The 15,376-nt window shown below is 44.6% G+C and overlaps 1 protein-coding gene across 1 annotated transcript; it reads right to left on the reverse strand.

Moving 5' to 3' along the window:
• Positions 1 to 324: 324 nt before the first annotated feature.
• LOC122553204 (microtubule-associated protein 1 light chain 3 alpha-like) lies at positions 325 to 5,697 on the reverse strand. The gene is made up of 4 exons (XM_043696801.2): positions 5,570 to 5,697; positions 5,414 to 5,469; positions 5,237 to 5,343; positions 325 to 630 (listed from the first exon to the last, which is right to left on the reverse strand). Exons 1-4 carry the CDS (start codon positions 5,616 to 5,618, stop codon positions 381 to 383), a joined length of 462 nt encoding a protein of 153 aa, XP_043552736.1. The 5' UTR covers positions 5,619 to 5,697; the 3' UTR covers positions 325 to 380.
• Between the last annotated feature and the right edge of the window lie 9,679 nt (positions 5,698 to 15,376).

The following is a 15,376-nucleotide window of genomic DNA, read 5'->3' on the forward strand; positions in this document are numbered from 1 at the left end:
CCCTATAGAATGCTTCAAGACTATCTCAGTTTCTTACTGGAAAGAGAGTTAACATAAGCTACATGTTAGGCTATCAGTGGGAAGGGGAGGTGTAGTGAAGCAGCAAGTTGGAAATAGTCATATCAGTCTGGCCATGGAGGGAGTCTTGTGTCCACCAAGTCACCTCTAGCCTGCAGGAATGGACTATCTGTTTAAAAAGGTATTTTTGCTCAATATTGGCTGTTCATATTGTTTATGAATTTCAGAGTGCTCTTTCACCTTAAATTTAGTTAATAAGAAAAAAAAGTGGTGAATTAAGTGCAAGAGTCAACTTATCTAGTTAAAATGATTTTCCCTTCAAAAAAGAAAGGTCAGGAATCAATTTATATTGTGCATCACCTTCAAGAATCACGGTAGTACAGACAAAACCACACCACCAATACAGACAGCAGGACTTTTAGGTTCCAAAGTTCATTAGCTCTTGGCCAAATTGCACCAAACATTTCCTGGGATGCATAGGAGATGTACAAGAAACCATCAGAATCCATGTATTCTTGGTCCAGTTCAGCAATGGTGGCATACATATTGGAGAGACTCTTATTCTTCACCACCAGGTAAAATGCTTGATTAGGTGTTAGAGCTAGCCGGTTCCTAAGGAAAGACATGCTTGTTTTTAAAAAAAAAAATCCATGTACAGCAGTGGGATGCAGACTATAGACCCTCAATAGCCCAGGAGACCAACTACCTTGTAGACTTTATTACAAAATGGTAGATTAAAGCCAGGAGACTACACAGACTGGTGAACCTAATAAGAGTTAGGGTTAAGTTGTTTGAGGGAATTAGGAGATCACCATACTAACAATTTTGGTGTGACAGTGAAGGATATCTAAGTACAACTGGAAGGAATGGCAGATTGCATTTAATGCCGATAAGTGGAAGGTGTTGCATTTTGGTAATGTAAATCAGGGCAAGATTTATTTTCTTAACAGTAGGACCCTGGGTATTGGTGTTGTCAAACAAAGACTGAATGGTGCCAGTACACAGTTCCTGGAGTGTGGTGTTCCAGGTAGTCAGGGTGGTGAAGGCAAGTGTACCAGATTCCTCCATCAATCAGGGATCAGTATAAGAGTTGGAACAGCATGTTACAGTTATACAAGACATTGCTAAGACCACATGGAGTACTGTACATAACTAAATGCCAAATTATAGGAAGGGTGCTAAAAAAGGTGTAAAAAAGTTTTACAAGCCAGTTGCTGAGGAGACAATAAATGCAGGAGTAGGCCATTCTGCCCTTTGAGCCAGCACCACCATTCATTATGATCATGGCTGATCATCCTCAATCAGTATCCTGTTCCTGCCTTATCCCCATAACCCTTGATTCCACTATCTTTAAGAGCTCTATCCATCTTTCTTGAAAGTATCCAGAGACTTGGCCTCCACAGCCTTCTGGGGCAGAGCATTCCATACACCCACCACTCTGGTGGAAGAAGTTTCTCCTCAACTCTGTTCTAAGTGGCCTACCCCTTATTTTTAATCTGTCCTCTGGTTCAGGTCTCACCCATCAGCAGAAACATGGTTCCTGCCTCCAGCGTGTCCAATCCTTTAATAATCTTACACATCTCAATCAGATCCTCAGCCTTCTAAACTCAAGCGTATACAAGCCCAGTCGCTCCAATCTTTCAACGCAAGATAGTCCTGCCATTCCAGGAATTGACCTTGTGAACCTACGCTGCACTCCTTCAATAGCCAGAATGTCCTTCCTCAAATGGAGAGGAAAACGGCACACAATATTCTAGGTGCGATCTTACCTATACAGCTGCAGAAGGACCTCTTTGCTTTTATACTCAATTCCTCTTAAGGCCAGCATGCCATTAGCTTTCTTCACTGCCTGCTTGCTTTCATTGACTGATGTACAAGAACTAAGAAAGTGAGGACTGCAGATGCTGGAGATCAGAGCTGAAAAATGTGTTGCTGGAAAAGCACAGCAAGTCAGGCAGCATCCAAGGAGCAGGAGAATTGAAGTTTCAGGCATAAGCCCTTCGTCAGCGTTCTACAAGACCTAGATCTTCTTGTACTGCCCCTTTACCTAACTTGACTCCATTTAGATAGTAATCTGCCTTTCTGTTCTTGCCACCAAAATGGATAACCACACATTTATCCAAATTAAACTGCATCTGCCATGCATCTGTCCACTCACCTAACCTGTCCAGGTCATCCTGTATTCTAACATCCTCCTCACATTTCACCCTGCCACACAGCTTTGTCTCATCAGCAAATATTACTTTTAATACCTTCATCTATATCATTAATGTAGATTGTAAAAAGCTGTAGTCCCAGCACTGATACCTGCGGCACACCACTGGTCACCGCCTGCCATTCCGTAAGGGAGCAGTTTACTCACCTTGGGAGGTTTGAAGTATCATGAGGCGCAGCAAAGATAATAGCCAAGATCTTTGCCCTCAGGTTTTGAGCTCTCCTAGCCAGTTCATAGGTTTAATAAGGGAACAACATTTTCAAACGTGGTGCATGGATGGGATGAGCTGCCAGAGGAAAGTACAGTTACAGGAAAAAAAAGCCACTTGGACAGGTAAATTGATAAGGTTTGAGGGATATGGGTCAAATGCAAATGAGACATTGAGTTTAGGAAACCTGATCAGCATGGACATTGGATGGAAGGGTCTGTTTCATACTGATTTCTCTAGAAATCAGTCACAGTAGCACGTTCTACAGACAGAGCACACTAAGGTTAGTCTCTGGGGTTCATGTGAAAATTTTAAAGGTTCCCACTAGAGTAAAACATCTCAAAAAAAAAAAAAAAGCACAAATGCCTAGTTCAACCCTTTGTAAATCTCAAGGTCAGAGCGAGAGCTAAAACAGACCCTTCAGTGCAAATCATCCATGCTGACAAGATATGGGAACATAGTCCCATTTGCCAGCATTTGGCCCATATCCCTCTAAACCCTGCCATTCATATACCCATCCAGATGCCTTTGTTGCAATTGTACCAGCCACCACCACTTCCTCTGGCAGCTCATTCAATATATGCACCACTCTCTGCATGAGAAAGTTATCCCTTAGAGAGATCCCTTTCAAGTCTTTTCCCCCTCACTCAAAGAGTGTATGCCCTCTAGTTCTGGACTCCTCGCCCCAGGGAAGTGACCTTTCACATTTATCCCATCCATGCCCCTCATGATTTTAAACTTCTATCAAGGTCACCCCTCAGCCACCAATGCTCTTGGGAAAACAGTCCCAGCCTTTTCAGGCTCTCCCTGTAGCACAAATCCTTCAACCCTGGCAACATCCAAAAATCTTGAGCCCTTTCAAATTCCACAGCATCAGCGAGAGCAAGAGTGTGACCAGAATTGCACACAATATTCCAAGAGTGGTTTACCATTGTCCAATACAGCCACAACATGGCCTCCCAACTCCTATACTCCATGCTCGGTCAATGAAAGGAAAGCATACCAAACACCTTCTCCACTATCCTATCTACTTGTGACTCCACTTCCAAGAAACTTGGAACCTGCACTCCAAGGTTCTTGTTCAGCAACACTCCCCAGGACCTTCCCATTAAGTGTCCAAGTCCTGGTCTGATTTGCCCTTCTAAAATGCAGTACCTCACATTTATCCAAATTAAATTCCATCTGCCACTCCTCAGCCCATTCACCAATCTGATTAAGATCCCATTGTACTGAGCTAACCTTCACTGTCCACTACACCTCCAATTTGTAGGATCCGCCAACTTACTATCTTCTAGGTTCATAATCATTTATAAAATGAAAATTAGTGGACCCAGTACTGATCCTTGTGGCAGTCCACTGGTAATTGGCCCCCAGACTGAAAGAACCCTCCACCACCCTGTCTACCTTCAAGACAGTCCAGCATCCAAATGGCTAGTTCTCCCTGTATTCCATGAGCTCTAACCTTGCTAACCAGTCTCCCATGGGGAACCTTACTGTCAAACACCTTACTGAAGTCCATAAAGATAATGTCCACTACTCTGCCTTCAATCCTCAGTTACTTCTGCAAGAGAAAAAACCTCAAGTTTAAGACACATTTCCTACACAAAGCTATGCTGACTATCCCTAATCAGTCCTTGCCTTTCCAAAGGCATCGAAGTACTGTTCATCAGGGATCTCTCTTTTTTCTCCTCCTCTCTCTCTCTCCTCCCCCCCCCCCCCAAAAAAAAACACAACTTGCCCACCAGTGCATAGTTCCCTGGCTTTTCCTTACCACCTTTCTAGGTGGCACCATGTTAGCCAACCTCCAGTCTTCTGGCACCTTCACCAATGACTATCGATGATACAAGTATCTCAGCAAGGGCCCCAGCAATCACTTTGAGCTTCCCACAATTGATCAGGTCCTGGAGGTTTTTCCCACTTTCGAGTTTTAAGACATCCAGCACCACCTCAATAATATTGAGATTTTTCAATATGTCACTATTTCTGTGCCAGTGGCTCAGTGGTTAGCATTGCTGTTTCAACACCAGGGACCAGGTTTGATTTCACCCTCTGCCGACTGATTGGAAAGTCAGCACATTTTCCCAGCATGCGTTTCCTCCTGCAGTCTAAACCTCTAAAGTCGGTCGCCAGAGGGTGGAATCAAATCTGGTCCCTGGTGTCGAGACAGCAATGCTAACCATTGAGCCACTGTTGGTACAGAAATAGATTTTGAAGAGTGTCCACATGGGTTTCCTCCCGCAGTCTAAAAGGAGAGAGGGGTCAGTGGATTGGCTATACTAGATTGCCCAGAAGTGTCCAGGGATGTGCAGGACAACTGTTTGCCTTGGGAAATGCAGGGATAGGGTCAGAGTCAGATAATGCAGGACTTGGACCAAATAACCTGTTTCCACACAATGGGGATTCTGATGCAGAGTACTGTGATAGTCATCCTTACACTTTCTCCAGGCGAGAATCAGTCATTGGTTACAATTCAGCAATATCTTACACTGGGGAGCCCATCCCCACCAGAAGTTATATGACCCAAAAGAACATCTAGTGGATGGGAGTGAGGGGAGAAAAATGATGGAGGAACAAGGATGCAGAGGAGAGAATGGCCCATTACAGTCAAGATCTATCGGGGACCATCTAGATCCTCTACACAAAGTGGCCACTCAAGGGAGTCATCTTGTAGATCCGTGCAGATGGGTAACAAAAAGGAAAGGGTGTTAGTCATTAACTTTTTCAAAGACTAGACATCCACAAAGCTTGATGTTAGTTATCCGAGACGGAGTCAAAGTGCTTCATGTTAACGGTACCTGATGATGGTAATGAAGTGGCTCACGATGACATCTTGAGGAACCAGGAATTTGGTTTTATCCAACTGTTTCAGGTGTTTCTCGCCAGGATATCGTTCCACAATAACCTGCAGGAAACTCCAAAGTTACCCCCGGAAGGGAGAGAGACTGGAGCCAACGGAGCAGAAAAACACTTACCGGTATCTTCTGGGGATATTTGGACCGAATGAACGTGGACTCCTCTTTCCTTGCAGCTGTTTAAAAGGAGAGGAAATTAGAAAATAAAATCACGCCTTTGAACTTTTTTTTTTGGAAAAGAAAAATCATACTTTTTTTTTGAAAAAAGTTACTGACCAAACGCCTTTCGATGTTTGAAGCGTTGAGTTCGGTGCACGACTGCCATATTCCAGTCCCCAGATCTTCCAACCGATCTCCCGGCTCGTAATTATTTTTTCCTTCAGAAAAGTAAGAGTTTCGGTTATCGGTACACTCAGGAACCGATTAATCCGAACCTGGCATGGATATCTAAGTAGCTGTGGCTTATCCTACAAAACTGCAGAGTTCTCTATATAAAGAGAGAGATTGGTATTGATTCCAATTGATAGCCGACCACTTATATAAAGATTGGGATTAGTGTAGCAATCTTTAAACAGAAACAGCTGTAAGACCTCGTCCAGGTAATCAAATAGAGATTGCCCCCTTCAGGGAGAGGTGGGCGCCGCAGGGAGTGGAGTGCACTATTTCTCCCTCCAACTCTATTTTGATTTAGTCCCTACCCACCCCTTCACTGTTTTGATCACACAGCACTGTCCCTTTGATGTGAAGGGCAGTGTTTGTCACTGGCCACCCGGGTGTTTTCCTATCTTCCTGGTGGTGGAAATTAAATAAAGATTGGTGCACTTTGTGTCTTTCACTGTGTCTCACACCTGCACACACACAAAGAAGAAAAAAAAAATAAACACAGTCCAGCCTCCCCTCCCCTTCACTGTAAAAAAAAAAATAAAGATTGGGATTAGTGTAGCAATCTTTAAACAGAAACAGCTGTAAGACCTCGTCCAGGTAATCAAATAGAGATTGCCCCCTTCAGGGAGAGGTGGGCACCGCAGGGAGTGGAGTGCACTATTTCTCCCTCCAACTCTATTTTGATTTAGTCCCTACCCACCCCTTCACTGTTTTGATCACACAGCACTGCCCTTTGATGCGAAGGGCAGTGTTTGTCACTGGCCACCCGGGTGTTTTCCTATCTTCCTGGTGGTGGAAACTGAATAAAGATTCGTGCACTTTGTGTCTTTCACTGTGTCTCACACCTGCACACACACACCATGGGTGCTGGGGAAAAATAAGCACTACCGCACTTAGGTGGTAGTGTGGGGGTTAAAGGAAAAAAAAAAAACCAAGGTGGGGGAAATAAGCACTACCGAGAGAAAAAAAAAACTAAAAAAAAAAAAATAGAGATTGCCCCCTTCAGGGAGAGGTGGGCGCCGCAGGGAGTGGAGTGCACTATTTCTCCCTCCAACTCTATTTTGATTTAGTCCCTACCCTCCCCTTCACTGTTTTGATCACACAGCACTGTCCCTTGCTGTGAAGGGCAGTGTTTGTCACTGGCCACCCGGGTGTTTTCCTATCTTCCTGGTGGTGGAAATTGAATAAAGATTGGTGCACTTTGTGTCTTCCACTGTGTCTCACACCTGCACACACACACCATGGGTGCTGGGGATAAAATAAGCACTACCGCACTTAGGTGGTAGTGTGGGGGTTAAAATAAAAAAAAAAAAAATTAAAAAAAAAAAATTTTAAAAAAATAAAAAAATATATAAATAGGGATTCACACAGCAAAAAAAGGAAAAAAAAATTAAAAAAAGGAAAGTGTCACTGCCAAAAAGAAAAAAAAAATAGAGATTGCCCCCTTCAGGGAGAGGTGGGCACCGCAGGGAGTGGAGTGCACTATTTCTCCCTCCAACTCTATTTTGATTTAGTCCCTCCACGCCCCTTCACTGTTTTGATCACACAGCATTGCCCTTTGATGTGAAGGGCAGTGTTTGTCACTGGCCACCCGGGTGTTTTCCTATCTTCCTGGTGGTGGAAATTGAATAAAGATTCGTGCACTTTGTGTCTTTCACTGTGTCTCACATGCATACACAAAAGAGAAAAAAAAATATAAACAGGAGAAAAAAAATATAAACAGGAGAAGGTCCAGGCAGCGAGCCGTGGAAGGGGTGGTTAGGGCCGACTGCCTAAAAAAAAATAGAGATTGCCCCCTTCAGGGAGAGGTGGGCACCGCAGGGAGTGGAGTGCACTATTTCTCCCTCCAACTCTATTTTGATTTAGTCCCTACCCACCCCTTCACTGTTTTGATCACACAGCACTGCCCTTTGATGTGAAGGGCAGTGTTTGTCACTGGCCACCCGGGTGTTTTCCTATCTTCCTGGTGGTGGAAATTGAATAAAGATTCGTGCACTTTGTGTCTTTCACTGTGTCTCACACCTGCACACACACAACATGGGTGCTGGGGAAAAAATAAGCACTACCGCACTTAGGTGGTAGCGTGGGGGTTAAATTAAAGAAAAAAAAGAAAAAAAAGAAAAAAGTCTAAATACTGATAAAAAAATAAACAGGGGGAGAAAATAAGCACAACCGCACTTAGGTGGTAGTGTGGGGGGAAAAAAAATAGAGCTTGCCCCTTTCAATTGCCAATCAGGAAGGTTGTCTCTGTTAGCAGTCAAAAGTAATTTAGCAAATTATCAACAAAACAAAGGGAACTGTAACTATTATTTCCGCTGTTTACAATATATGAAGGTCATTCAGGGCTGTGGGTGTAATCCTTTAAAAAAAGTGGAGTCGTCGTAGTTCTACCAGGCTATAGGGTTGCTGTCTCATAAGAGTGGTGCTGGCGCATCATTCTGCATCATAGAATGCCTAAAGTGTGGAAACAGGCAATTTGGCCCATTGATTCCACACTGACCCTCCGAACAGCATGCTGCCCAGGTTCATGCCCTCCCCATTCCTGTAAGCTTGCATTTTCCATGGAGAGTCCATCTGGCCTGCACATCCCTGGACACTGTGGGCAATTTAGCATGGCCAATTCACCCAATTTTCACGTCTTTGGACTGTGTGAGGAAATTGGAGCACCCAGTGGAAACCCACACAGACACTGGGAGAAATGTGCAAACTCCACACAGTCGTTCGAGGGTAGAATCAAATCCAGTTCCCTGGTGACCACTGTGCTAACCACTGAGCCACTGTGCTGCCCTTTGTAAGGGAGAGTTTGAGAAGGACAGTTTTTTTCATGATAACCTCCATTGGAGCGGGAATTGAACTCATGCTCTTAGATTAGATTACTTACAGTGTGGAAACAGGCCCTTCGGCCCAACAAGTCCACACTGACCCATCGAAGTGCAACCCACCCAGACCCATTCCCCTACATTTACCCTTTCACCTAACACTACGGGCAATTTAGCATGGCCAATTCACCTAACCTGCACATGTTTGGACTGTGGGAGGAAACCGGAGCACCCGGAGGAAACCCACGCAGAGAATGTGCAAACTCCACACGGACAGTCACCTGAGGCGGGAATTGAACCCGGGTCTCTGGCGCTGTGAGACACTCTGCCACCGTGCTGCACTGTGCTCTTGGTGTATGGTAAACCAGCTTCCAGCCGACTGAGCTAGCTGACCCTCAGTGGCAGTGTCCTTATTCTGAGCTGGAAGACCCGAGTCCAGAAGTCTGAGCAGAGAGGGTCTGTATCCTAGCCACTTTCACCGTTACAATGTTTCATTGAACTGGTGACACAATAGATTGAAGATTCAGTTTTGCATCGTGCCCCCCACTTGTCTCTTCAATTAAGATATTGCTAATGCAATGTTAAAGTTAGCATACTGCTCTCTCATTCGGGAGGGATGTTTGATGGTGTATTAACCTGATAGTCACCTGATAAGGGGAAAGATTGGGAAGAGGAGTCTTTCATGGTAAGCTCAGCTGGTGTAGGAATTGAACCCATCCCTTTGTCCTGCAAGCCAGTTGTCTGAGCTAGCTAACCACCACCCCCTCCCGTTAATACAATACTAAGCAGAGAAATCAAATTAAACCATATGCTTGATAAGCAACAAAAAGAAGGTATGCCCACATGTACTGCGACAGTTCAAGAAGACAGCTCTTCACCACCACTTCCAGAGCAATTAGCAACGGGCAGTGAATGCTGGCCCAGCCAGCAATACATCATGTAAATGAATAATTAAGGGGTCTACAATGCATTTCAATGAGGCATTGATAATCAAACATACTGACGGATACTGTGAACACCTGGATAATGACAATCCTCCAGTCCAGGTAAGAGTGACCAGACGGAGCTTTGTCTTAACACACTTATAACCAAGGAGCTCTGGCCACATTGGACCCAGAAATTTTAGGCTGTGCAGAGTCCAGGAGCGAGACCATGAGACATTGCTTGTTCTCTGACCAGACCAGGTAACCGACAGTGAGGAATACTGTATGCAGCTAAAGCTCAGTCAGAATTGGAGGAGCAGCCCCTTCACATTACTAGGCAAAAGTGAGGGCTGCAGATTCTGGAGATCAGAGTTAGATTAGACTGGGGCTGGAAATGCACCGCAGGTCAGGCAGCATCCAAGGAGCAGGATAATCGACATTTGATGAAGGGCTTTTGCCCGAAACGTCGATTTTCCTGCTCCTCGGATGCTGCCCCTTCACATCACTGACTGGAAATGTTCTCCCTGGAGTCCTGGCCAATCCCTACCGCCCAACCACCAGAGAAAAAAGTCTGTTTTCTGCCCTTGATTTGTGGAAGATTGTTGTGCACATATTCACTGCCCCATTCTCTACATTACAACTTCCAAAGTCCCTGATTGTAAAACACTTTAGGATGTGTGGATGTTGTGAAAGGTGTTATTATCAATGTAAATCATTCTGTGTTGACTTGTTTAATTAAAAAGTACTAATTGGGTCAACTAGAATGTTATGTTTTCCTGGACTTGAGAGAGAGAGAGAGAGAGAGAGAGAGAGAATAGGAGATAAAAGCAAAATACTACAGTTGCTGGAAATCTGAAACAAAAACAGAAAGTACTGGAGAAACTCAGCAGGTCCAGCAACATCTGTGGAGGGAGAAACAGAGTTGATATCTCAAGTCCAGTCTGACTTTCCTTCAGGATATGAAAATTATGATTTATGCAAGATCTCAAATCACTGAGTATACAAATGCTGAATTTAGTTACGTTTACCTGGGGTAATGATGCAATTGAATCCCAAAGACTTTCAATTAGAAGGCAAATTAATCACATTCTCCTATCCCGGTCATTCTACAGTCACAACTGTAGCGTACGGTACCGTCATAGGTAACCTGTGGTGGAACAGGCAACCACTTAATATCTTCCCAAGCACCTTGGGACAGTTTACAATAACACAGCTGCTGTATAAATTCAGGAGATGACAGATAGGAGCAATTAGTTGAGAAGAAAAGTAAATTAAATGTTAAAGTGGTGCTTTGAGACTGGGGTAAAGAAAAAAACTTGCTGAAAGGCCACCAGGTGGCAGTATATTATCATGTTTACTTTAGGATCAGGACTGAGCTGTATGGAAGTGATGCTGTGGTATTGGAGGGCCAAATCAGAGATTGAGATGGACTCTTACGGAATGATTCCTTATGTATTGGGGAGAGACTGAAATTTTAATCTCATTTGTATTAAGGCAGCTAATTTTGGTAATACAAAGGTCCCTGTCTCATAGAAGAAAGGAACAACAGTAGGCCATTCAGCCCCTCGAGCTGGCTCTGCTATTGAATATGAGCATTAATGATTATCCGACTCAGTACCTTGTTCCTACTTTGTCCCAAAATCTTTCCATCCCTTTAGCCCTAAGACCTATAGCGACCTCCTCCTTGAAAACATTCAATGTTTTGGCCTCAACTGCTTTCTGTGGCAGAGTGTTCCTCCATCTGGGTGAAGACATTTCTCCTCATCTCTGTCCTAAATGGTCCACCCTGTATTCTTAGATAGTGAGCCCAGCTCTGGACTCCCAGGTCACCAGGGACACCCTTCCTACGTTTACTCTGTTGGAATTTTATAGGTTTCTATGAGATTCCCCTCTCATTCTTATAAATTCCTCTCCTCACAAGTAGGTTCAGTACAAGATAATAAGCAACATGACAAAAGAAACTAAAAGTTTTTCTTTAACATCAGTTGTTGTGTGGAATGTACTGCCATAAGGAGTGATACAGACACAAACTTGTTTTATTTTGTTGTGGGCATCACTGGCTGGGCCAGCTTACTAGACTAACACCTGGAATAGATGCTGGTTGCCTACTGAGGAATCATCTTACAGGCTTGTAACCATTGGAGGTGAAAGGAATAAGAGGTGACTTTATTGAAACATACACGATCCTAAGGCGACTTGACGATGTCTATATGGAGGGTATGGGATGTTTGTTCTTGTTGGACAAACTAGAACGAGGATCCTATGTTTAAAAATAAAGAGTTGTCCTTTTAAGGCAAAGGTGACTTTTTTTTCTCATGCAGCCTTATGAGATTTTTGGAACTCTCAGCCTCAAAACGTGACAGAGGCAGAATCTTTAAACCCTGACAGAATCGGAGAGATTCTTGACATTAAGTTAGACGGGAAGTGAAAGGCTATCGGAGAGAGTGGAAATGGGGAGTAATCAGATTAGCCACCACCTTACTGAATGGCGGAACAGAGTCAAGGGGCTGAATGGCCTCCTTCTGTTACTGATTGTTCTGTATTTACATACGCATGTTCCCAATGTGCTGTCCAATTTTGACCCAGTAACTGTCAAAAGGGAATGAGATAGATGCCTGAATTGGAGAAAGTCGCAAGGCTATGAAGGAAGAGCTGGGAAATCGGAGCGGGTGGTTACTTTATCAGAGAGGTGACAGAGGCTGAATGACTTCCATCTCTCCTGAAAAATCCTAGAAAGTTGGATCTCCTTTGGCTGTTTAATGTGACCTTTCCAATAAATCAGGATTCAACGTTTCTCCGAGCCATTTCGAGACAGGGTCAAGATCAGGTCAGTCAGATTGTTCAGTCAGATTGGTATTGTTCAGTTGTCACAAACAGACAGCTATCAGGGCCTACACCAGAGACTGAGCAGAGCCTGTGCTTAGGGAATTCCAAATGAGTAAAAAAGCAATGTGGAGTTTAACCAGTTATAACCATGGCTCCTGGTGCAGTCATAGAGTCATACAGCACAGAAACAGACCCTTCGGTCCAACCCGTCCATGCCGACCAGATATCCCAACCCAATCTAGTCCCACCTGCCAGCACCCAGCCTATATCCCTCTAAACCTTTCTGGCTTTTATTGGTAGATACTGGCTTTTATTGGTAGAGGAATTGAGTTCCGGAGTCCTGAGGTCATGATGCAGTTGTATAAGACTCTGGTGCGGCCACATCTGGAATATTGTGTGCAGTTTTGGTCGCCATACTATAGGAAGGATGTGGAGGCACTGGAACGGGTGCAGAGGAGGTTTACCAGGATGTTGCCTGGTATGGAAGGAAGATCGTATGAGGAAAGACTGAGGCACTTGGGGCTGTTTTCATTAGAGAAAAGAAGGTTTAGGGGTGACTTGATTGAGGTGTACAAGATGATTAGGGGGTTAGATAGGGTTGACAGTGTGAACCTTTTCCCGCGTATGGAGTCGGGTATTACAAGGGGGCATATCTTTAAATTAAGGGGGGGTAGATATAGGACTGAAGTTAGGGGTAGGTTCTTCACTCAGCGAGTCTTAAGTTCATGGAATGCCCTGCCAGTAGCAGTGGTGGACTCTCCCTCTTTATGGGCATTTAAGCGGGCATTGGATAGGTATATGGAGGATAGTGGGTTAGTATAGGTTAGGTGGGCTTGGATCGGCGCAACATCGAGGGCCAAAGGGCCTGTACTGCGCTGTATTCTTCTATGTTCTATGTTCTATGTAAACCCTTCCTATTCATATACCCATCCAAATGCCTCTTAAATGTTGCTAATAACTCTCTTCCTCTCCATCACTGTCTCTCTCTGTCTGTCTGTCTCTCTCTGTATGTCTGTCTGTCTCTCTCTCTCTCTCCTGCTTTAAGATATTTCTTAAATCTTACTTCTTTAATCAAGCCATTGGTCAGTGTGTTCTTACGTCCTTTGATGTCAAGCCTTTTGTTTTATAATGATCCTGTGTTACATCTTGGGAATGTCTACAACGTTCAAGATGCTATATAAATGCAAGATGTTATGCCCCATCTGAGCTGATGACAGGGAGGGGAGCAATAAGGAGAGTACAGGTAGCCTCAGTACCCTGAGGTCATTAGACGTACATCACCGGGGTTGATAATTCATGAAGCCTCTCCTGTGATCAAACTCTGTCTATCTGGGTGAACCGCCATTTTGGGGTATTTAGAAATGGAGGTGGCAAAGGTGCACAGGGGGTTTCAACCCTCACCTCAGTGTGACGATCCCTGTCGGTGGGTGACCACCACATGGGGACAGGCCCCGACTTGACTCCAAACCCATTCAGAGAGCTGTGATGACAATCAAATTCCTCGCAACTGCGCCCCTCCCCCTACCACTACCCCTACCCCTCCCCCAACCCTTCGACTGGTCTCAGCCTCACACTAGAAAGCAAATAAAGAGATCATGCCTTGAGGCAGGGGACAAGAAAATCCCAGGAAAAGGAAATTGAAACTGGAAGACATGGAATGATTTGTTTTTTAAGTGAATCCTGGCTGGAATATAAGCACCTTCGTTGTCCCTCGAACTGTGTGCCTCGTTTGGCCATTTCCAAGGACAGTTTAGGAGTCAACCACATTGCTGTGGGTTTGGAGGCACATGTGGCCAGATCAAGTCTGGATGGCAGATTTCCGTCCCTAAGGGACATTAATGAGTCAGATGGGTGTTTAAACAACAAAGTTAAGACAGTAGTTTCACATTGCTAAGGTTAACTTTAAAACAATTAACTGAACTTAAGTTCCATGAGGTGCTGTGGGATTCAAACCTACAACCCCAGGACATTATCCTGACCTTCTGGATTCCTAGTCCAGAGACACTATCATTATCCCACCATCTCCCCTGGGAGCTGATGAAGGAGCAGCATTCCCAAAGCTAGTGTTTCCAAATAAACCTGTTGGACTATAACCTGGTGTTGAGTGATTTTTTTAACTTAATTATATTGAGTGGCAGAGCAGGTACAAAGGGCCAATTGGCCAACTGCTGCTTCAAATTTGTACATTTCTGTGTCTCGAGTCACCGTGCAGAAACTGTTAATATGTTGCAGCTTGGATATTATTGAAATCTTTTAACCGCAGCTCAGTAGCAGCTCCAGCAAATGTTTTATTAACCATGGGACCAGGAGTGTGCCAGTTGATCAAATATCATGGATAATCAAGAGCACGTGTAATCGCTGTAAACCCTGACCAAGCAAAGTTTTGAGATAGAGTCATAGAGATGTACAGCATGGAAAAAGACCCTTCGGCCCCAACTTGTCCATGCTGATCAGATATCCCAACCCAATCTAGTCCCACCTGCCAGCACCCGGCCCATATCCCTCCAAACCCTTCCTATTCATATACCCATCCAGATGCCTTTTAAATGTTGCAGTTGTACCAGCTTCCACCACATCCTCTGGCAGCTCATTCCATAAATGTACCACCCTCTGTGTGAAAAAGTTGTCTCTTAGGTCTCTTTTATATCTTTCCCCTCTCACCCTAAACCTATGCCCTCTAGTTCTGGACTCCCTGACACCAGGGAAAAGACTTTGTCTATTTATCCTATCCATGCCCCTCATGATTTTATAAACCTCTATAAGGTCACCCTCAGTCTCCCGGTGCTCCAGGGAAAACAGCCCCAGCCTATTCAGCCTCTCCTTATAGCTCAAACCCTGGCAACATCCTTGTAAATCTTTTCTGAACCCTTTCAAGTTTCACAACATCTTTGCGTGGTGGCTCAGTGGTTAGCACTGCTGCCTCACAGTGCCAGGGTCCTGGGTTCGATTCCTGCCTGTCTGTGTGGGTTTCCTCCGGTTTCCTCCCACAATCCAAAGATGTGCAGGGCAGGTGAATTGGCCACGCTAAATTGCCCACAGTGTTAGGTGCGTTCGCCAGGGGTAAATGTAGGGTAGGGGAATGGGTTTTGGTGGGTTTCTCTTCAGAGGGGCGGTGTGGACTTGTTGGGCCA

The sequence above is a fragment of the Chiloscyllium plagiosum genome, unplaced genomic scaffold, assembly GCF_037043375.1.
Source record: "Chiloscyllium plagiosum isolate Xiang-an unplaced genomic scaffold, Cpla_swu_hap1 HiC_scaffold_10, whole genome shotgun sequence".
Classification (NCBI taxonomy): Eukaryota; Metazoa; Chordata; class Chondrichthyes; order Orectolobiformes; family Hemiscylliidae; genus Chiloscyllium; species Chiloscyllium plagiosum.

Coding starts and splice junctions, on each gene's coding strand:
- LOC122553204 (XM_043696801.2), bottom strand. CDS start 5,618: ATGGCAGTCGTGCACCGAACTCAACGCTTCAAACATCGAAAGGCGTTT. Junction 5,470..5,569: donor CAAACATCGAAAGGCGTTTG/GTCAGTAACTTT, acceptor CCTTTTAAACAG/CTGCAAGGAAAGAGGAGTCC. Junction 631..5,236: donor CACTTCATTACCATCATCAG/GTACCGTTAACA, acceptor GTCTTTCCTTAG/GAACCGGCTAGCTCTAACAC.